The 20,009-nt window shown below is 62.4% G+C and overlaps 9 protein-coding genes across 9 annotated transcripts; 5 read left to right on the forward strand and 4 right to left on the reverse strand.

Annotated features, from left to right (window-relative positions):
• Positions 1-978: 978 nt before the first annotated feature.
• Positions 979-2,703, reverse strand: COLE_07537 (uncharacterized protein; the record flags this gene model as incomplete). The annotated part of the gene is made up of 1 exon (XM_018427564.2): positions 979-2,703. The coding sequence occupies one exon, from the start codon at positions 2,701-2,703 to the stop codon at positions 979-981; it is 1,725 nt and encodes a 574-aa protein (XP_018278534.2).
• Positions 2,704-3,205: 502 nt separating this feature from the next.
• On the reverse strand, positions 3,206-5,366 carry COLE_07538 (uncharacterized protein; the record flags this gene model as incomplete). Its single annotated transcript, XM_018424526.2, has 4 exons — positions 3,206-3,849; positions 3,883-4,841; positions 4,876-5,146; positions 5,249-5,366. The coding sequence occupies 4 exons, from the start codon at positions 5,364-5,366 to the stop codon at positions 3,206-3,208; spliced, it is 1,992 nt and encodes a 663-aa protein (XP_018275328.1).
• A 436-nt stretch (positions 5,367-5,802) lies between these two features.
• COLE_07539 (uncharacterized protein) lies at positions 5,803-6,750 on the forward strand (the record flags this gene model as incomplete). The annotated part of the gene is made up of 3 exons (XM_018420019.2): positions 5,803-5,923; positions 6,132-6,306; positions 6,672-6,750. 3 exons carry the CDS (start codon positions 5,803-5,805, stop codon positions 6,748-6,750), a joined length of 375 nt encoding a protein of 124 aa, XP_018275327.2.
• Positions 6,751-7,055: 305 nt separating this feature from the next.
• COLE_07540 (uncharacterized protein) lies at positions 7,056-7,715 on the reverse strand (the record flags this gene model as incomplete). Its single annotated transcript, XM_018424525.2, has 2 exons — positions 7,056-7,445; positions 7,512-7,715. The coding sequence occupies 2 exons, from the start codon at positions 7,713-7,715 to the stop codon at positions 7,056-7,058; spliced, it is 594 nt and encodes a 197-aa protein (XP_018275326.1).
• A 341-nt stretch (positions 7,716-8,056) lies between these two features.
• COLE_07541 (uncharacterized protein) lies at positions 8,057-9,464 on the forward strand (the record flags this gene model as incomplete). The annotated part of the gene is made up of 8 exons (XM_018424524.2): positions 8,057-8,120; positions 8,176-8,471; positions 8,504-8,632; positions 8,664-8,826; positions 8,861-8,931; positions 8,967-9,194; positions 9,227-9,256; positions 9,309-9,464. 8 exons carry the CDS (start codon positions 8,057-8,059, stop codon positions 9,462-9,464), a joined length of 1,137 nt encoding a protein of 378 aa, XP_018275325.2.
• A 1,440-nt stretch (positions 9,465-10,904) lies between these two features.
• COLE_07542 (uncharacterized protein) lies at positions 10,905-12,720 on the forward strand (the record flags this gene model as incomplete). Its single annotated transcript, XM_018425627.1, has 3 exons — positions 10,905-11,560; positions 11,598-12,627; positions 12,667-12,720. The coding sequence occupies 3 exons, from the start codon at positions 10,905-10,907 to the stop codon at positions 12,718-12,720; spliced, it is 1,740 nt and encodes a 579-aa protein (XP_018275324.1).
• A 495-nt stretch (positions 12,721-13,215) lies between these two features.
• COLE_07543 (uncharacterized protein) lies at positions 13,216-14,339 on the forward strand (the record flags this gene model as incomplete). The annotated part of the gene is made up of 4 exons (XM_018427033.2): positions 13,216-13,300; positions 13,515-13,696; positions 13,877-14,128; positions 14,175-14,339. The coding sequence occupies 4 exons, from the start codon at positions 13,216-13,218 to the stop codon at positions 14,337-14,339; spliced, it is 684 nt and encodes a 227-aa protein (XP_018275323.1).
• Positions 14,340-14,846: 507 nt separating this feature from the next.
• COLE_07544 (uncharacterized protein) lies at positions 14,847-18,071 on the reverse strand (the record flags this gene model as incomplete). The annotated part of the gene is made up of 4 exons (XM_018424523.2): positions 14,847-16,374; positions 16,411-17,202; positions 17,238-17,517; positions 17,552-18,071. 4 exons carry the CDS (start codon positions 18,069-18,071, stop codon positions 14,847-14,849), a joined length of 3,120 nt encoding a protein of 1,039 aa, XP_018275322.1.
• Positions 18,072-18,315: 244 nt separating this feature from the next.
• On the forward strand, positions 18,316-19,922 carry COLE_07545 (uncharacterized protein; the record flags this gene model as incomplete). Its single annotated transcript, XM_018424522.2, has 4 exons — positions 18,316-18,408; positions 18,441-18,540; positions 18,651-19,090; positions 19,122-19,922. 4 exons carry the CDS (start codon positions 18,316-18,318, stop codon positions 19,920-19,922), a joined length of 1,434 nt encoding a protein of 477 aa, XP_018275321.1.
• Between the last annotated feature and the right edge of the window lie 87 nt (positions 19,923-20,009).

A 20,009-nucleotide genomic window follows, 5' to 3' on the forward strand; every position in this document is an offset into this window, starting at 1 on the left:
GCGACGGCGGGAGGGACGCGTATACTTCCGCCGCGTGCGAGAGGAGCGCCGGCAGGCGCGAGGGGAGCTCCGTGTTCGCGAAGGCTTCGTCGGCGCCAAAGACGGACACGGCGCCGTCAACCCCCGCGCAGTCGCCTTCCCATTGCAGCGCGTGCGGCGTGCGCGGGGGCACGAAGAGCACGTACTCGTATCCCCGGGGCGAGGAGGGTTTGGAGACTGGGGTGAGCGGGGCTGCGGGGCGCGCGGAGTGAGCGCCAGCGCATGGCGAGCCCAGAGCACGCGCCGAGTGAGCATGCCGGCCAACGTACCCAACACGGCGACCGCGTCCGGCTCGTCAAAGCCAGTGAGGTACCAAAAGTCCGTCGCTGGGATCAGCGCCGCCGACGCGCATCTCACCTTGCCTGAACCTGTAGCTGCGGGTCAGCTATATTCGCGCACGGCTCACAAGATCTCTGCCGTCAGCCCCCCCTTCTGTTTTCACTTACGCTGCGACACCAGCCGCACCGTCCCGCCCATGCACACGACCACGCTCCCGGCCGGCAGCGACTCCATGAGCCGCCGCCGCCGGCTCTCGTACTCGGCCGCGCTGATGCCAGGGGTGAGCTCGCCGGCGCGCACGAGGTGCGCGTGGCTGCGCGCCAGCGGCTGCCCCGTCGTCGGCGGCTTCGGATTCGTGATCCCTGGAAATGTGGGCTGCGTGACCGCGGCTGCGGGCGTCGCGTAGCACCGCCGTGCAAGGGTGCGCAGGCGCGCGATGCCGGGGCGGGACATTGTGGACGAGGAGTGAGCGAGCAGAAGGAGGTCGAGTAAGATGATGGCCGACTTTTGAGGGCGTGCCTGAAAAATGCATGTCGATTCCCTCCGTCGCGTCTGCGACGTCATGGCCGAGGCTGAAATGCATGTCATCCATCACATCTACATCTATTGATCGTGGCTTTTTCGTGCATCATGAACGTGTCGCTGAGTCTCGCGGGACAGTTACCGCTTCATCGCTTTCTCCGGGTTCTTCTCGTACCGGTCGCACCACTTTCTCCATGCGCCCGCGGCCTTGCCCATCGTCGTCGCGAGGTCCGTCTCGACCTGCCGCCGCTCCCATCTCTCATCCTCCCAATTGTGCGCGTCATACTTGCCCGCGGCCTCCCACCCGATCGAGTCGAGCACGTCGTAACTGCTCGGCGCCATCTTGACGCTTGGGAAGCGGGGGTCGGCCTCCGCGCACCGCTGCTGCAGATACGCTTGCAGCAGATCCGCGCGGTGGCTCGGCTTGAACGTCAGCTTGAGGTCGGCGTCTGAGCTCGTGAGGCGTTTGGTGACGGACCGCGCGGTTTTGGCGCCGCGGAAGGACGAGGCGAGCCACACCGCGTCGACTTCGAGCGCGCCACCAAACACCCAGCCCACGAACATGAGCGCCCAGTCGATCGCGAAGGTGATGGGCAGCAGGCCGGTCGCGATGACCGTGTCGCGTTGCGCCTTGGACTTGGTCCGCAGCAGGCTGTTGACGAACTCGGTCTTGAGCTCTTCTTCCGTCAGGCCGAGAGAGGGCGGGTAGATGAGCACCATTTCGTTGAGCTTGACCGTAGCTTGGGTCGGGGCGGCCGACTCGGGCGCCGCGGGGTCTTCGTCGTGCGGGAGCGGTATGGTGAGCGTGTCTTGCCGGCGGGGAGGGGGGCGAGCTGCGTCGCCTGAGCGGCGGGCTGGGAGGGCTGGGGGGGTGGGTTGCCTACAGCCTGAGGCGGATTCGGGGCCGGGTTCGTCGACTGGAGTGTAGACAGGGGGCGCCACGTCTGCTTCGCCCTGGCGGTCCTGCGCTGCCTCGGCTTCTGTTGTGTGCGCAGTGGCAGTTTCCGGCGTTGCCGCCGTCGTACATTCCGCCGTGTCGTCAGGCGGGCTCGCGCTCGCCTGGACATTCACGCCGGCTTCAGCCGCCGGGACCACGGCCTCCTTCGCCGCGCCTCTACCCGCCTCCACCGAGCTCGCCGCCCGCCCGCGCACATGGTGCACCTCCCCGTCCTTGGGCACGCGCACGAGAAAGTCGAGGTCCGCCGTCGTGACCTGCCCCACAGCCCAGTCCACGCCGCGCGTAACCTTGGCGCGGATACCGCCCCAACTCAGCACTTTGTGGTTACTCTCGTGGGCGGCGCGCACCTCCTCCTGCCACTTGCGCTGGACCTTGTGCGCCTTGCTCTCCTTGCCGTCCGCGACGGCGAGGAGCGGGGGCGGCGGGGGTGTATACACCAGAAAGCGGGTGGGCGGGGGCGGGCCGTCGGCCGGCGCCGGGAAGGGGACGATGTACGCGATCAAGCGGTGGGGATCGCGGAGGTAGCTATCCTCTGAGGGGGGTTGGAGGGAGGCGGGCGTCGAGACGGAGGGGGAGGGGGAGGGTGGAAGCGTAGAGGGGTCTGGGGTGAGGAGGCGCGGGCGGGGAGAGGGTAGGGGCGGCGCGGGCTTTGATGGGTCGGCTGGAGGGGGGAGGCGGCGGGGATGTTCTGCCGAGGCGGGGGAACGGGGGGCGCGGCGGCCGGGGTGCGATGGTGGTGGAAGAGTATGAGGAGCAGGCGAGAGGGGGAGGGGCGGGGAGGCTGGAGGCGGCGTGGATGCGAGTTCGGGTTCGATGGAGTGGGCGCGGATGACGCCAGGGTGGTGTGGAGGACTGGGAGGCGGGGAGGGGTCGGGGTTGCGGACGGTGAGGACGGGCTCGGCCATGGCGAGGTCGAGGGAGAGGGTGTGGGGGTGGTTGAGGTGAGTTGACATGAGAGCGATGGAGATGGAGATGGAGATGGGAGTGTTTATGTAGAGTTGAGTGATGACGCTTGTCGATCCGATCGACAGGGACGCAGCGCGCACCGCATCAACACCCTTAATACTCATTGCCTTTTGCCAGACGACGTCGTCGCAGGCAGATGCATGCGCTGCGGGTCGCTGCGATAAGCTATGCATGCAACACGTTGACTGACAAGCTGACAATTGACAAGCGTCATCATCACGAGCATGTGCGCCGCGCTTGCTTGCGCATGCTGTTCACTGCGGAGACTGAATAACGCAGTGTGCGTGCCGCAGCCACAGAATGGCCACCGCTGGCTAACTGGCGACCCGTACGTATGCCTCGTTAGGCGACCAAAGCTCTTCAGCTACTCCCTCGCTAGCTCATCTCCCCCTCACAATGCAATGGTATCATCGCGCGGGTAACGATGCAAATGCACATCTACTAGTCGCTATCGCTATCCGTGTCCTCGTTGATGGCCCGCCCACGGCGTGGCCCTTCCTCATCGCTGCTGGTGTCCGTCTCGTACTCGCTCTCCTCGTGCACCGCAGACGGCTTGACCTTTTCACCACACATCATGGCCATCTGGCCCGCGATGCTGTCCTCCTCTGGCTCGCTAATGTCGTCATCTCCATCGCTCTCAGGCGGCGCAGGCTCAACCTTGAGCATGATTGGGCGTGCGATGTCGGCGCCGACATACGTGTCCGAGGTCAAGTGCAGCACAAAGCTGTACAGATTCGGCTGTGGGGGCGCCTGGAACTGCAGCGAGTACTCGCGCGCCTGGTCGAAGGGGATATCTGCGACACGCGAAGGCTGCACAATCACCTTGTCCAGCTTCGAGTCACCCATTAGCGCAAAGAACGCCGGGGACCGGTTTGCGGGCCAGCGTGGCGCGTGCGCATACCCTGTTGGAGGGTAGTCCTTCTTCTCCTCCTTGGTCTCCTTCAACACCTCCTTCTCAACCGCTTCGACCGAGTCGGCGCGCGCACTCCCGTTCGACACCTCCTTGGGATCCTTGGGGTGCACCCAACGCGCCTTGAACGCAAGCTGCACAATGGAACTGGGCGTAACGACCTTTTCGCCAGTCACTAATGTCAGCTTTGGACCCAAATTAAGCTCACCCTTGAACTCCACGTCGGTCACCTCCAAACGGGGAAAGTTGCGGGCAACCGCGTTGGCTTCCGGGTACTTCTCATCGTTGATGGCGACCCACTTCTCCAGCCACTTGCGGCCCTCGGCGCCAGTGGTAATCTCAAGCTCGAGCCCGCTCTGGAGCGAGATCCCGGGAAGCTGGGCAAGCGGGGAGCCGCCGATGGGAATTGCCTGGACAAGCGCAGACTGGAGCTGCTGGCACAGCAGCGAGGTCTTGAGCCAGTTGTGGCCAAGGGCGATGTTGGCAATAGCCTGCAGAAGCGGAGGGAGGGCGCGGAGAACCTCGAGCTGCTCCGCAGCGAGATCCTTGGGAAGGTCGTGGCGGAGGAGATGGGCCCAGAGGAGCGCACGGGCGCGTCGCGCGGTGGCAGTCGTGACAATAACGCGCGAGTCCTTCTTCATCATGGGATTTTCATTGATGAGAAGGTCAGCACGCTTTGCGTCAAGCTCCTGCTCCAGTGCCTCAACGCGTGCCTGCCGCTCCTTGCGGTCCTTCTTGCTCAGCTTGCGGCGAGGGGCCAGGATTGTCTGGAACTCGTCCGAGGAAGACAGGAGAGCGATGAGGGAGAGGAAATCCGTGTCAGAGCGCAGCTTGTGGAAGATGTTCTCGGCAGTCGAGTTGAGGACGCCGTCGCGCGTCAACTTGCGCTGGCGGAACCACCAGCGGCCGACGACGAATGGAATGCCACCACCGAGAACAACGCCATACGCAAGCAAAACCCAAATTGAGCTCTTGCCCTCGACCACCCACTTGGGGATGGCAATCTTGTCCTCGCGCTGCTGCGGCCCATCTGGGTTGCCGTACTTGCGGAGGTTTTCGACAGTCGCCTCGTCGGTGAGGGCCTTGTAGGCCTTGGTGAGGTCTACGAACTTGTTCTCGATCTCGTCATACGTCTGGTTGGGGCCAAGTTTGACCTTGTCCGGGTGGCTTGAGTGAGCACAGTCAATCTCTTTGGACATACTATTGCAGTGACAGCTTCTTGTAGTGCTTCTTGATCTCCTTGTCGCTTGCTGATGTGCGGATGCCCAGGATCTCAAAGGGGTCGTAGATGGTGGTTTCGAGTGGAGGGGCCTTGTATATCCCGTATGCGAGATACAAGAGCGCCGCCCAGCCAAGGACGAGGGGAACCATATAGCGGGCAAGCTTGCGGCCGCGGCTCGCCGACTTGAGCGCGGCCTTGCGCTTGTTGTTTGCACGACATTCATTGCAGTCGCACAATGACTTGTGGGGGTCTGGAGGAATGCGAGAGATGCAGGCAGAAGTGCACATTGAAGATGGAACGGGCGGCGTCAGCATCTCATGTATTCTAGCGGGCCAGCTCGCTGTGGACATACCTTTGGGCGCTGGTCTCAGTGTGGTGAATGTCACAGGGATAAGGATCATGGCGAGGCAGGTGACGCCGAAGTAGGAGGCGAGCGACCCCGAGTCATCGTAGGAGATGCCTGGCGCCATGGTTCCAGGCGGGCGGGTGGGGGACGACGGAGGGGAGAGAGAGCAAGGGAGAGGTAAGAAGGGAGGGTGACGGCAGTGAGACGACGACGACGACGACTACGACGACGAGGTGAACGAGTTGAGTGAGGAGAGTAATTGGGGGTAGTAATCGTCTTGAAACGCGACCTTCCCTCGCCGCGACGGCGTGGAACTCTCTGCCTGGGACGTGGCGGCGTTTAAGTGAGGTACCTGATAAAGAGTCGCTCATTATCCACGTGGCATGTGCCACTGACACTAAACCCCGCGGCTCTTGGGTGGCCGAGTCCCTCCGGTGAGGGTAGCGTACGGTGAGCTCTCGCCCTGGGCGTGGGAGATACGCCAGGCCAGTAGGAGGCCACTCGTTGGATCGTGCTCGTCGTCGGATCTCGCTACCTCACCACTCTCCAAAGAACCAACCATGCTCGCCCGCCGCTCCGCCACCACCCTCGCCCGCGCCGGCCGTTACTACTCCACTGCCTCCGCCGAGGCCGGCAACGAGTTCCTTGCTCAGCGCGCCGCCGTCAAGGAGCACGCCAAGGGTGTGTACGCTCCGGGGTTGGGGGGCTCGGCTAGTCGCTCGTGTAGCGTCTAGCGTCTGCCACCGCGCGCCAGGTGCTCCGCTTGCGCCGCGAGCGAGCACACGGCCGATCGCGAGGGGCGCAGAGCCCGCGCTCGCAGAGCCCGCGCTCGCCATATCCGCCGAGCTCCCCTGCCCCACCCCGACACCTCACAAACCGCTGACCGCAGGCACCACCAAGCTCTGGCGCAACGTCTCGTTCTTCGTCTGCATCCCCGTGACCATCCTCGGCTCTGCCTGGACCTGGAAGCTCGAGAAGGAGCACCACGACCACATCGAGCACCTGAAGCACGAGAACGGCGGCGAGCTCCCCGTCCGCCCCGACTACGAGTACCTCAACATCCGGTGAGCATGCGCGGCATGCGCCTGAGCGCTTTGCGGAGGAGGGGAGTGGATAGAGCAGGGCGCGGGGCCAGCACGGCGGAGTGGTGCAGATGACGAGGCGAGCGACGGAGAGGCCCAGTCAATGGGCCGGAGGAAGGACGATGTTCTCTCCTCTCCGTCCCGTCTCCTCCAACGCCGCGACGAGTCAGCCATGCGGGGCGTCTGCCGCCGTCACAGCCATCAATGAGACCGGCCCGTCCCGAGTGGGCGGACCGAGCGCGCCATGTCCTGCGCAAGGCCCATGCCTGCCAGCGCCTCGCGCCTCGCGCTCCTCGCTCCACCCCCCTCCCTCTGCAAGACCATCGAGAGAACACCGCTGACAGCAGCAACAAGCCCTTCCCCTGGGGCATGCAGGCGCTCTTCTTCAACCCCGAGGTCAACGTCCCCGCTGGCCCCAAGGAGTAAGGGATTCAAGGAAATATGCATGGAATCAGCGAGCGGGCAGAGGGGAGGAGTGTGGGCACGAGTAGCGCGCAGCAGGCAGCGTGCAGCATGCGCGCTGGTGCAGAGGAGACAGTGCACGAGTGGTGTGGGGTCAAAGTCGCTGTCGAATCGGAGACGCCAGGCTACGTCAGATTTCTTTTGTTCTCTCTCCTGAGCCGCATACCCGACCACTCGATGCACTCAACCATGCGTCGACTCAGATATGCATGGTACTGGAGATGCGGGGTATTACTTGTACATGATGCGGAGAGACGGCAGGCCGAGCACTAGACCTCCTCGAACTCGTCCTCGTCGTCCTCGTCGACTTCCATCGCTGCGCCGGGCTTCTCTTCCTTCTCGCCGTCCTTGCCCATTCCTTCTCCGTTCCCTACTTCCAACGCATCTTCCGCCTCGTCCGCCTCGTCCAGCCCGTCGCCGCCAGCGCGCTGGCCGACCTCGCGCGCGATCTCCCCGCGCAGCCGCTCGACCTCGGCGCGCAGCGCGCCCACCTCTTCGTCGCGCCGCACCGCGGCGCCCACGTCGTCGCCGAGCGCGAGCGCGAGGCTGAGCTCGTGCGCCGTATCCCGCAGCTGCTGCGAGGCGCGGATAAGCGAGGCTGTCTTCAGCTTGAGATGGAGTGCTGTGAGCGTGTGTGCTCCCTGCGCGGGGGTGCCGAGCTGGCGTCAGTGTCTACATCATGGGGAGGAGGGCCACCCCAAGAATCAATACCAAAAGTCACTCACATCGGCGAGGCGCACCAGGTCCCCCAGACCGTCGACGACAGCCTTGACCTCCTTGTCGATGCGGACGTTCCATTCGTGGTACGCTTTGTCGAGGTCGTCGCCCTCCTCGTGCCCGAAGGTGCGCTCGCCGATTGGTGGGCGGCGGCGGCCGAGGGAGGCGGAGGGGAGGGCTGAGGGGACAAACGTGTCGTATTTGCGGTTCATGGCGGGAAGTGTGAGGGGGGAGGATATGGACGAAGAGGAGGGAGGAGGCGCTGAGGCGGGAAGGCGACGGAGGTGGTGATGAGGTCGAGAGTCAAACTCCGAGGTCGCGTAGGAGTGCTCGCAGAGGAGGTTGTTTTGGTAATGAGTAGTTGAATGGAGTGGGCTATGGATGGAAATGTCACGAGGAGGAGGAGATGAGATCAGTCGCGGGATGCGATGGACAACGGGCGATGTGAGTTTGAGTGGAGGTCGTCCACTTTTGTTGACGCTCTTCGCCAATCACCCAACGCTCGGCCTTACCTCGTTACCCACTCTAACTCTATCAATCCATCAACTGCACTATGCTCCTCAAACGGCTTGCCTCCTCTCTTTCACCAGAAGCAGCAGCTCTAGTACCCTTGCTAGGTTCGCACACGACGACTTACGCGCCGACGCTCGACAATCTACAATCTGACCTCAGACCCACAGGTTCGCACGACCGAGGCCGTGATCCTGACCCCACGCGCCACGCTCCACTCGATACTGGTCGCAGCCTTGGGCGAGCAAGCAGAGGGCAGCTTTGCCGCCGCGCGTCGCGACGCGCGCATCGATGCAGCACTCGACATGCTTCTCCAACACTGTCTCGAGCGCGTGCCCGTGGCTTCTGGCGCTGGGATGCGCCAGAGATCGTGGCACGGAATCGGCGTGTTAGCTGGCGTCCTTCCTTCAGCCAGCGGAGTCATGGAAATTGCAGGCGGGAAGGGCGTGGGCAAGAGCGTGAGCTGCGAATACCGCAGGACTGACACCAGCTGTTCGCACTGCATGCTGCACTGCGCACGCTTATCGCCGAGCCGGATGCAACGGCGCACTGGGTCGACACGGAAGGCGCGTTCAATGCCGCGCGCGCCAAGGCTGTTGCGACAGCTCTCGGCGCAGAGGTGGGATGCTGGGCGAACTCGCTAACGGCAGGGATCGGTGCTCGAGCGTCTCACGGTGTCTAGAGTGTTTCGACTTGAACCCGACCTCTTCGATGAGCTGGCGCGCGTGAGGGATGACCCCGCGGTGCGCGTGCTTGTCATCGACAACGTCGCGAGTCTGCTCCGGGACGCGCTGATGAGTACTACCGCGCAAGGTGAGTCCTAGACTGCATCGGAAACTGACACAAGGACATGCAGCTATGGTCGTCGGGATGGAGGAGGTGGCGGAACTGACTCACTCGAAGGGAATGATGACTATCGTGTGTGCCACCATGTCCTTGCCTGACACTCACAGGTCGTCAACTCGGCCTCATCGAGCATTCCCTCAAACCCTCGCTCCACGTTCTCCACAACTACCGTCAAGCCCGCTTTAGGTGTCACGTTAACCTTCACCGTCGATACCGAGCTGCTCCTGCAAGATACGGGTCGTGTCTTTGGGTTCGCTGACGAGGGGGAGCGCGAGCGCGCAACATCTGGACCAGGTCTGCGAGTTCTCGTGGAGGTGCTGAAGAGCCGTTCTTCAGTGAGTGACATGCTTTGAGTAAGCTTACGCAGCCATCGGGAGTATGGGGCGTTGTGGAGACCGTGAGTACGAGTGCCCCATCGGACGTCAAGTTGATTTGGTCGCTAACAGCAGGATGGCATTTCTCTGTTTGACGTGGCGCCGCCGCCAGAAGAGGACGAGCGGACGCTGTATCGCTCTGCAGGCGGAGACACTGGGCGGCCTGCGATGGGAGGGCTGAAGGAGACGCTTGAGCCTGCGATTGCGCCGCTGCGGTCCCGGCGCACATGATCAGGGGCTAGTTTGGGCCCCGGATCGTGACTGCCGGCCCTGACGATATGGCCAATGTCGCCATGGAGGAGAAGGGAGAGGCGATTGATTGGAAGAGGATGGAGGTGGTGTAAGATGGAGAGGAGGTGGAGGTGGTAGACGGTTGATGGGCGAGTAGATGAATATAATAATGGAGATGGAAAGAGTACAGTAGAAGAGCTTGAAGAGGTGGGAGTGGGGGAGACTGCTGGAAAGAGAGATAAGGGATCCGGATACATTCCGCCCAGGAGGAGGAGGCACGCATTTGCCACCGACAGCCCCAGGTGACCTCGTCTGCCTCGAGCAGCTGCTGCCTTCCTCGCCTTGCTCGCTCCATCTCCTCCACGCTTGCGTCTTCGTCTCTTACTCATCTACTCTTTCTCTCTCTTGCTCGCTCCTCATCATCATCTCTTCAACATCATCCACATCTTCCACCACATTTCTAGCCCTGTCAGAATCAAAAGAACACATCTCTCCCTCACACCCCAGGTACGCCCCCGCATGACCATCTCTGCTCTCATCATGTGCTGACACCCACCCCGTCTCGTCCACGTCTCTCCTCCCCTCCTCCCCTCCTCCCCTCCTCTCCACGTCTCCTGCTCCTCATCTCTTCTCACTCGCACCTACTTCTCCCTACCTACCCCCCCCCCCTCCCTCATCCCTCGGTGCTCCACGTAACGACCAGAAGGTAGAGCTGTCACCTCACCCCGGACACTATTCGCCACCACCCTGCGCGCTAGATTCACTCACCCGCGAACCATCAGCCTCGGCGCACTACATTGTCTGCACGCTTCTGGCTTCTGTCTCCTGCACCTGAATCCGATCGGTTGACTAGACTCTCGACTGCCACAGTTGCCTCCGCCGCCGCCGCAGCTGCAGTGCGGTCATAGACATCCTACACAGACAGGTACGTTGCCTCCGCTCCCCCTCCGCCACCTACCCCCCCTCTCCATTCAATCTCTTTCTCTTCTCTCTCTCTCTCTCTCTCTCTCTCTCTCTCTCTCTCTCTTTCTGTCTATCCTCTACCAACTACCTCCTTCTCAAGCTTCCAGTCCTCCCAAGCTTGCACATTACACTGGAGGCCACGGCCACTGCTCTCACACCCCGCCCCATTCCGCACCGGGGCTTGACTAGCGAGCACTCCATCCTCGTCCCTGTCGTCTCCAACTCCCATCAGCTCCTCTTCTGCACCACTTCCACGCATCCCCAGTCTTCAGTATATACCCACTCTCCCCCCTTCCACCCCACCGCATCGCTCCTCTACCCCTCGTCAGCCATTAGCTTGCCCCTTCTGAACATATCCCGGGCGTACTTCTCTGCCCTACCTGAACGCCACCCTCGCCCTGTTCCGAAGCCTCACCCAACACCGCCCCCCTCATGTCGGAGTACTGTCGCGAATGGGTCGCTGACCGGCCAAGCTCAATGACGCGCCTCCCAACCGTAGAGATTGACGAGCCTCCCTCGCCCGATCTTACCGCTGCGCCCATCGAGGAGGAGGACCACGATGACGACCTCTCTATCAACTCGTCCGACTTGGACGACGAGGGGTGGCTCAATGTTGACAATGCCGATGCCGCAAGCGCTGCTGCTTCTACCGCCTCGGCACTCGGGTCAAGCATACTCTCGGACCTGGCTGTGTCCAGCCGCGAGCCGAGCGATGTGAGCGCTAGCGAGGACGAGGATGAGGACGACGAGGAGCCAGCTTGGCCCGAGTTTCAAAAGACCAGGACTGAGCTCGACATCGAGGACTCGCTGTACGCCGATGACGACACTCCTGCGGCCTCGAATGCCTTCGAGTTTAAGAACTCGTGGATCTTCCCCGATCCCACCAGCTCGAATGCAAGCCTAACAACCACTGGGACCATTACGAACAACACACCTGTTCATAGCTTCCCAAACATTCGCGCAATCCCTCGCCGCACCGCTGATTCATTCATCGAGCAAGATGAATCCCCGCTTGTTGAGACAGAGGCCGCAGCACCAATTGCGCTCGCAATGCCCCCACCTGACGCTAAGAAGAAGACAGCACCGGGCAATCCCTTTCTTGCTCACCCTCCCGGTGCTGAGGGAAAGCGATGGTAGGTGGACCCTTCTCAGAGCATTGGTTAACACCAGGCCTGTCCTACCCGTCCTAATCGGGATGCTGCTGCTTATACTGACGCACTTCGAACTTTCGCCCTTTGATGTCATTACGATGCTGTCACATAAGTGGGGAACGAGCTCAACCCCAACATCGCAGCCTCCCCCCCCTCCCCCAGCCTCTGGCAGTCATTGGGCGCTCGGTACTGCAGATCTGCAGATCGTCAAGGACACTCTTGCGGCTCTCACGACATCGAGCGCAGTCGCGCCGAAGGAAATCCCCACCGAGGCGCCCACAGCGCCCTCCGAGTACTCCTACGTCTGGAGCAAGTTGCGCAAGAGCGGTGAGAGCTCAACTGATCTCATTGCGACGACTGTGGCCAACTCCTTGTCGGTCGTGCCCCAGTTCAGACGCAAGACGTGTCAGTGCCCTCCAGCGCAGTGCATTTGCCCACGGGCCGCCTCCTTGACCGCCTATGTCGTCGACGGTCTCATCGCCATTGACGTCTACACCCGTTGGATGGCGAAACTGGTTGTAGACATGACGAATCACGCCGGCCAGTGGCTTCGCAGTGAAATCGAGCTAGAAGTCAAGTATCAGCGCGAATTACTCAAAGCGCTTGTCAAGTCACCCGCGGTCCGCGCTGTCGTTGAGAGCGCGATAGAGACGTCGCATACAATGTCCGATCTTTACAGGGCCACCCGTGAGCGTGTGTGCTCGGACAGACGCTGCGTACAGGCTGCGGACAGAGTGCGCCAGCTCCAGGCCCGCGGATGGCGCGGCATCATGCAAGCGCGCCGTGGCCTCGATGTCGCATTGACTCGCGGGCAACTCGCCGTCGACAAGGCCAGAGCTGTCAGCACCGAGCTACTCGGCGGTGCTGTCGCCGGAGCCCGCAGCGCGGGCAAGCGCTGTTCCTCCAAGACCTCCAAGGGGGAGAAGAAGACGGGGGGGTGCAAGGAGAGGGAGGGCAAGAAGCGCCGGCGCTGGAGTTACAAGGGGAAGAAGACAGACCCGAATCAGCGCCTACAGTGCGGCTTCCGCGGCTACGGCCGTGGCTGCGACGTGCGTAGGCGCATGCGGACAAGGGTACACTGACCGCAGCAGCCGGAGCGGGCGGCGCATGTAGCAGCGCAGCGCCGAGGCGACGCCGAGTAGACTGTGACTGACAAGACATCTGCTCGTGACTTGCGTGTATCTTTTGTATATCCTGGATGTATGTTGTGGCATTGGCAAGCTCTGAAACAGTCGAGGCATGACCGGGCATGACCGACCAACGGAATCAAATTGCCGAGGCTATTCCGTCGCTCGCCGTCCAATCCACCGTGCTCACCATCGTCCATTCTCTCGACCCTGTGGCGTCCAACTCTCTCCTGGTGGCGCCCGAGCGGCCTTGGCATCTGATCTATTACAGAAGCTGCTGCTCTCCTCCTCCGCTCCTCGGTCGACTGACACAACTCGACGCGTCCGAGCGCGTCTCCTCCCTGCCAAGCAACGCGTCAATTCTCCCTCGCACACGCCCGCTCCTCGCACCCAACTCACCCCACTCACTAGCTCCCACTTACTTCTCATGCAGCACCCTTCTCCGTTCTCCCATCTCTATCTCTTCTTGCTTTCTCTCATCCTCTCTGCCGCCTCCGTCCCACACTCACTATGCGTCTCTTCGCCGCCCTATTCGCTGCTTCTGGTGCGTCCTCCGCCCTCGCGGGCGCGCCGTCCTCGCCAATGTCGCGGCTGCGTGCGTCACATCCTTCCGACGGCTTTGTCGATCAGTAGATTGGAGAGTTAGGACGGCAGACGCGTCCAACACGTCTGTCCATACCGTCCCCGTCATTGTCTCCACTGGCTTCAGACCCGACCTCGACTTTCCCTCTCGTTCACTGCCAGATATCTTGCCTCCTGCTTCTTCCCCTTCCCCCCACTTCCTCCCCCCCACCCCCCGCTCACCCCAGTCGTCTTCGCCTCCCCCTCGGAGCGCGCTGTCGCTGCTCTTGCCAAGCGCCAGCACCACACCGAGGCTCTTCCCATGCACCTGATCCCCCCCGCGTGCGACGCCCCTTGCAAATACTACAAGGACCTGTTCACCACCTGCCCCGGCAACCCCGGCGCTGAGATCTGCGCCGGCGCGTGCAACGTGAGTTACCTGCTAAACAGCGAGACGAGATCAAACGGGCGTATATAGCCAGCCTACTGGAGCATCCAGTTGGGTCGCCAAAGACCACTGACGGCGACTACTTACGCCCTGGCCTTTCGCTAAGAGCCCTTCCCTCGCTCCCTCGTTCTGGCAACTCTGTAACCCCCCACTGACGCCCAGGGCACCCTCCTCACCGACCTCCAGGTCTGTATCAACTGCACGCTCGTCGAGGGCCCCGGCGCCGGCGTGATCCAGTTCGAAATCGACCTCCTCAACAAGGCGCAGCAGTCGCTCGCCCAGGAGTGTGTCGAGGACCAGTTCCCCAAGTCGTTCTCGGGCGAGTTCCCTGTCCCCACCACCGTCGCCTATCCCTCTGGCGTCCTCAACGCGACCTTTGCCCCCTCGGGTCCCCTCACCTCGGCCCCTGCACCCGTAAGTGAACCTCACTGCGCTGAGCAAGCACTGTCGCTGACCTCAGACGGGCTCGGCAAACGCCTCCGCCTCCGGCTCGGGCTCAGCCGCCGCCGCTAACGCTTCGACGCCTGCCAGCGCCGTCCCCACCGCCGGCTCGGGTGCCGGGATCTCAGCCTCGTTCAGCGCCGCTGGCCTCCTCCTCGCCGCCGCCGCCGTCGCCGCTTTCTAAGCGTCTTGTCTCCAGTCATACTACCCGTCATGTGCAGACACTGTCTAATGTTCCTCTAGGTCGCACGCGCCCTCCTCGGCACGAGGGCGCGAGCATGCATCTTAATTGTCACACTTGTACGCGTCTGTTGCTAGACTCCTGGTCAGGTGGTCAAGACACGGAGTGGTGGAGAGGAGACAGCCTTCATCAGCGGTCGACGGCAACTGCTGACGGCGAGCTTTGCAGATCTGGCCACACGCCACATGCTTTGGAGACTGGTAGCGGCCCCCCTCCTGCTGTCGTCTCGCCCCGATCGGGAGGTTAGACTACATCACAGACAGATCAGCGTATGCCGAACGAGGTGCGAAACGACCTGTACACACGCGGCTGACTTGCTGTACATGGCTACATCTTTCATCATCCCGCTCGTGGAATGTGTGACTGTTGGTGTTATACAATAATGTGGTGTTTGTACTTCTCTACGCATGTCCTCCCGCCCGCTCTCTCTCGCGCGCGCTCGCGCTCGGCTCAGCGCGGCCCACCCAGCGCCAACTTGATCTTCATCGGCGCGGGGCTGGGCGCGTCCGGTGTCGCAGGGGCATACGCATCCATCTGCGCCCCGTACCCGTACGGCGTGGGGCCCGCGACAGGCGTCGTCCCCGACGAGTCGGCCTGCTTAGCGTTGAACTTGGGACAGTTCCGGTTCGCCTTGGTGTGCCCGTACGCGCCGCACGCGCCGCAGCGGCGCTTGCCCTCGCCCTCCGCGACCTCGGGCAGCTCGCCCTTGCCCTGGTACTTCTTGCGCTGCTGTCGCCGCACCTGGTTCTTCTTGAGGCGCAGCACCTCGGCCCGGATCGCCTGGATCTTGAGCTCGTCCTCCTCCGCATTGCCTGTCGGCGCGAGGTGCTCCAGCTCGTCGGTGTATTGTGCGAGCTTGCGCTCCTCTACGCGACGGAGGTACGACTGGATGACGGCTTGGTCGCGCACAATCTCCACCGTTTGCTTGCCTCGCACGATGCGCTTGATCCGCAGCACCTTGTGTGCGCCCCGGTCGTTGCCTGTGAACTGACTCTCGCCGTCGAAGGAGAACGCGGACGGGGACCGCGGGTCGTCCATTGGCGATTCGAACGTGCTGCCGCTGCGCGAAAATGCGCGCTCGGCCTTGGGGAAGCGCGGGCCCATTGCCTGGTTCGGCTCAACCGTCTCCGCTGTCAAATCCAGGTCGAGCGCGGGCGGGACGGGATTGCTGAGCGCCTTCCACTGCAAATCCCAGACCTTGCGTTTCTCTTCCTCGTAGATGCGATTCTGCTCCGCATTGGAGATCTTGACCGGCCCGCCGCCGGCCTTGGCCTCTGCCTCGAGGCGGCGACCCTCCTCGGTCTCGCCCTTGCGCAAGAAGTAGTTCTTCATGTTCGTCTTGAGGAACGAGAAGCCCTCACCTCGGCCTGTCGGGTCGCCATCACCGTGCACCTGCAGCCACGCCTTCTGCGCCTCGGCCTTCTTGTAGTTGAGCGTCGTGCTCCAGACCGCAAGACGCTGCTCCACATCCAGACCCGCTTCAGTGCCATCGCCAAACTCGTCGTCTGCGTTTCCCTCTGCCGTCTTAGTGTAGCCAGCATCACGGAGGTGCTGCGCGCCGACCTGCATTGCCTCGTAAAGCGACGCCATCTCGGGTGTGACGAGTGCCTCGACTTCCTTGCGCTCGGTGGGGAAGTCGTAGTTCGGGTTCAGCTTCCAGAAGCCCGAGTGGAAGCCCGCCTCCTTGTCGTACTCGAGGAACTCGTTACCCTTGATCTTGAGGCGCTGGCGCATCTGCAGCTCGGTTTGGTCCGGGAAATATTTCTGCAGCCGCGAGAGCTTGACCCTTTGATGCTGGGGCTCCTTGTTCTTCTTGATCAAGATCCAGGCGAATATCATCAGTCGCAGCTTGGCGGTGTTGGTATTCTTCCGCGCGTGTGGACCGGGCACCTCGGATTCGTGCGGCACTGTCTGTCCGACGACGAAGAGGTCCTTGATCTCGCGAATATGGTACGTCGTGTGATTGTTTATCGTTTGCCTAGCGTTAGATCTCGATATGCTCTGACAAGCTCACCGGATGACGAGGAAGTCGGTAGACTCGTGGGTGTGCTTCCAGATGGGGGCGCGGATGAGATTGTTGTGGATGATCTGCGTGACCTTCCCGGGGTCGACGTAGCTGAGGAGGAATGGCTCCGTGTCGCCGACGTTCAGGATGCTCGGTTGCCCCAGGTCGAGCTTGGGCACGGTGTCATCCTTGTCATCCTTCTTGCGGTAGTAATTGACGATGGTCGTGCCCATTCCGTACCCGCTCATTATAGGAGGATACTCCTCGGAGAACTCGAGGAGTACAAATGGACCCTTCTCTGTCAGGCTGAGGTCCTTGGTCGTTTTGAACCGCTCGCTCGGATCAGCCATCAAGCGACTTTTACGCTGGGTATTATGGTTCGCCTTAAGCTTAGAGAACGAGTTCCACACCCCGGTCGGGAACTGAAGCGGTGTGCGGTGCCACATGCGCGCCTCGTTCTTGTCCAGAGTCGTCTTGTAATACGGCATCTGCAAGATCTTGGCCGGTTGGCTGTGGAATACCTCGATGGCGCCGAAAGTCTGGCGAATACGGAATCGCGAGGCGCGGTTGTGCTCATACAGATGGTCGTTGGACAGATTGAACGGGTCAAGCTTGCTCTGAGCGGCGGTCATGGGTGTCTCCTTTTCCCTAATCGCCACCGTCTCCTCGTCGTCGCTGTGCACGTCGATGAGGTCAGGTGATGCGCGGCGGGCATCCCAGATGACATCTGCAATCCAATCACTCTTCTCAAGGTGCTCGTTGCGGAGCTGCAGCGGATCGTGCGCCGTCATAGCAAGGTCACTGATGTCAGCGAGCGTCAAATGAAGGCCGCTCACAGGCCACACATGACAATATCCCTCTCCCAGTCGGCGAGGTCAAGCGGCTTTTCCTCCAGAATTTCAACGTTGTCGTCGAAACGCACACCTCGTGGAGGGCGTGTCATATCTTTCCGTCTCCTTTCGCGCGCCTCTTTGACCCATTGCTGGTCAAACAACTGTCCTACAGGCGTAAGGTAGCTGGCTTCTGACGGGTTGTGCACCGGCAATGGTGGGAGGTTTGGCAGAAGGAAGCTCATGGTGGGCGGGCGCTCCTTCTGAGGCTCAACCGTGACCATAACTGGCGTCAGCTTGACCTTGGCGAGGAGGCTCACAAGTCTCGTGAGGCAACCCATCCAGCAACCGTCGCTTCTTCTTCTTGAGAGCCGCTGCCATCGCCCCTCGCGCCGCCGGTGTCTCATAGAACACCTCGGACATCTTGAGCACCGTCCCCTGCCTGAAGTCGGGCCAAACTGCGCGCACAACGTCTTTCTCAGCAGCCGCACGCTCGGCCTGCCGTTTCCTTCGCTTCTCCTTGTCGCTCGGTCCCGCCCCGACCCCCGCCAGCTCTGCAGCGGCACGTCGCGCCCATCGCTCCTCGTTCGCCCTGATCGCAGCCTGCTCGCGCGCGCGCGCGGCGCGATCTTCTGCGCTCTCATCGGGGAGCTCATCATCGCTCACGTCGTCCATGTACTTCTCGTCGCCCTGCTGAATGGCCGTCTCGAGGGCACGCGAGTTCTTGCCCTCCGTGCGCTCGAGGAAGGCGTTGAGGGCAGCCTCATCGACACCGGCCTCGGCGAGGACGGAGCCCAGGCCAAACGCCGAGCCGAGCGTGTCGTCTTCGTCGACGTCCATGGTGCCGGCCAGATGGTGGGGAAGAGTGAATGAGAGCGAGGTGGATTAACGAGCAGTGATCAGGTCAACAGAGCCTAAAGCGGGGGGATGTGATATGCGCCACGTGGGTATTTGTTGTGGGTGCCTTGATCGTCGGGCACGGCGCGTGCAAGGCGGTCAGTATATTACTTCTCCTCTCGCGCATCTCTACAGGTTCTACATCTTGCTCTTGACCATCTCCTCTACACTCTCTCGGACTGCGCTCATGAACGACGAATATCCCACAGACGATATCGACCTCCTCTCCTCCCCCGTCACCCTCCCCAATGGTGTCGTCATCCACAACCGTCTTGTGAAGGTACGCGGTTTGCCTGGAGGAGCTGACCACAGGCGGCGATGGAGGAGGGACTCGCCGGCGGTCTGCCCGGGCGGCGACATCGGCGTCTGTATCGGCGATGGGGACGCGGCGGATGGGGTGTGGTGTTGACGGGTATGTCCAGCCGAAATTGTGGAGCCGGGCAACGTTGGCCGCGCCGTCATGTTCCCCGGTCATGACCGTCCGTGCACCGTATTTCAGCCGGAGGACACCGCTGACCGCAGGCAACGTCCAAGTGGACGCCGCGCAGCCCGCGACCCCGCACGACCTGCGGATATACGACTCGCCGCATACGGTGCCCCTCTTCCACGAGTTGCATGAGAGCCTGCTCGCCGACGCGCCCGAGCCAAAACCCTTGACATTAGTGCAGCTAAACCACGCCGGGATGCAGTCTTCCGCGACGTACAGCCTCACGCGTGCGCCGTGGGTGCCCTCGGTCGGACCGACCTCCGGCCGCCCATCCGTAGGGCGCGGGCTGATGGCGTGGGTGATCGAGCGGACGCTGTGGCCTGTCGCAGCACGCGCTGTCACCAACCCGGCCGAGTGGTGTGAGATTGCCGGCAAGTTCGTCGATGCCGCCACCGCCGTAGAAGACGCCGGCTGGGGCGGTGTACAAGTACACGCCGCGCACGGGTACCTCCTTGCCGAGTACCTCTCTCCACTAGTAAGCCGATCTTTGCCGTGTACTGACGCAGACCAACCCCCATCCGCGCCCGCTTCCCGGCGTGCCCGAGCGCATCCCCGTGCGCCTACACCTCCTCTGGCTGATCTTGACGGGCATCCACGCCGCCACGGAGCGCCGCTTTGTCAAGGCCCTCAAGATCAACTGCTCCGACTTCGTCTCTGGCGGCCTGGACGAAGACGCCGCGGCCGCGGTCATTCGCGAAATCGTATCCTGGCGCCTCGTCGACATCTTCGAGGTCTCGGGCGGCACGTACGGCAACCCGGCCTTCGCGGAAATGGGCCGCGAAGCCCTCTTCGCCCACTTCACCCGCGCCCTCCTCCCTACCCTCCCGCCCGCGCCCGAGGGCCCGGCAATTATGCTCACGGGCGGCCTGCACGACCGCAGCTTGATTGCGCGCTGCATCCGCTCGCGCGCGGCAGATCTCGCGGGCATCGGCCGCCCGGCTGCACTCTTCCCCGAATTACCGGTGCGCGTGCTCCTCAACCGCGCGCTGGGGCCCGAGAAGGCGCGCGTCGCACCATACAGTATTCCGGGCAGCGAGTTCTATCGCCGCCTTTTGGGAGGCGGCAAGAGTTCGAGGCCAGGGAGGGAACGGAATGGCGTCGTGGCGCGGCGAGATGATGGGATCAAGCTCGTCGGCGCTGGCGTGTCTACCGTGTGGCATGAGTGGCAGATGGCGCGTATTGGGAGGGGCGAGGATCCAGACGTGCGGCTCGACTTCTTGCGTGGCGCGCTGACCAATACCCTCTGGCACGATATCTTGGGTGGCGGGCCGCGGTGGTGGTTCCGCCGATGGATGGGGACAGATTAGATGATAGAGCACAACTGCATGGCATACTTCTCGCATCGGGTGCATCGCGCTACAGCTTCGAGTGATTTACACGGAAAATTATGTCGG

Source organism: Cutaneotrichosporon oleaginosum (assembly GCF_008065305.1).
Source record: "Cutaneotrichosporon oleaginosum strain ATCC 20508 chromosome Unknown ATCC20508_contig07, whole genome shotgun sequence".
Classification (NCBI taxonomy): Eukaryota; Fungi; Basidiomycota; class Tremellomycetes; order Trichosporonales; family Trichosporonaceae; genus Cutaneotrichosporon; species Cutaneotrichosporon oleaginosum.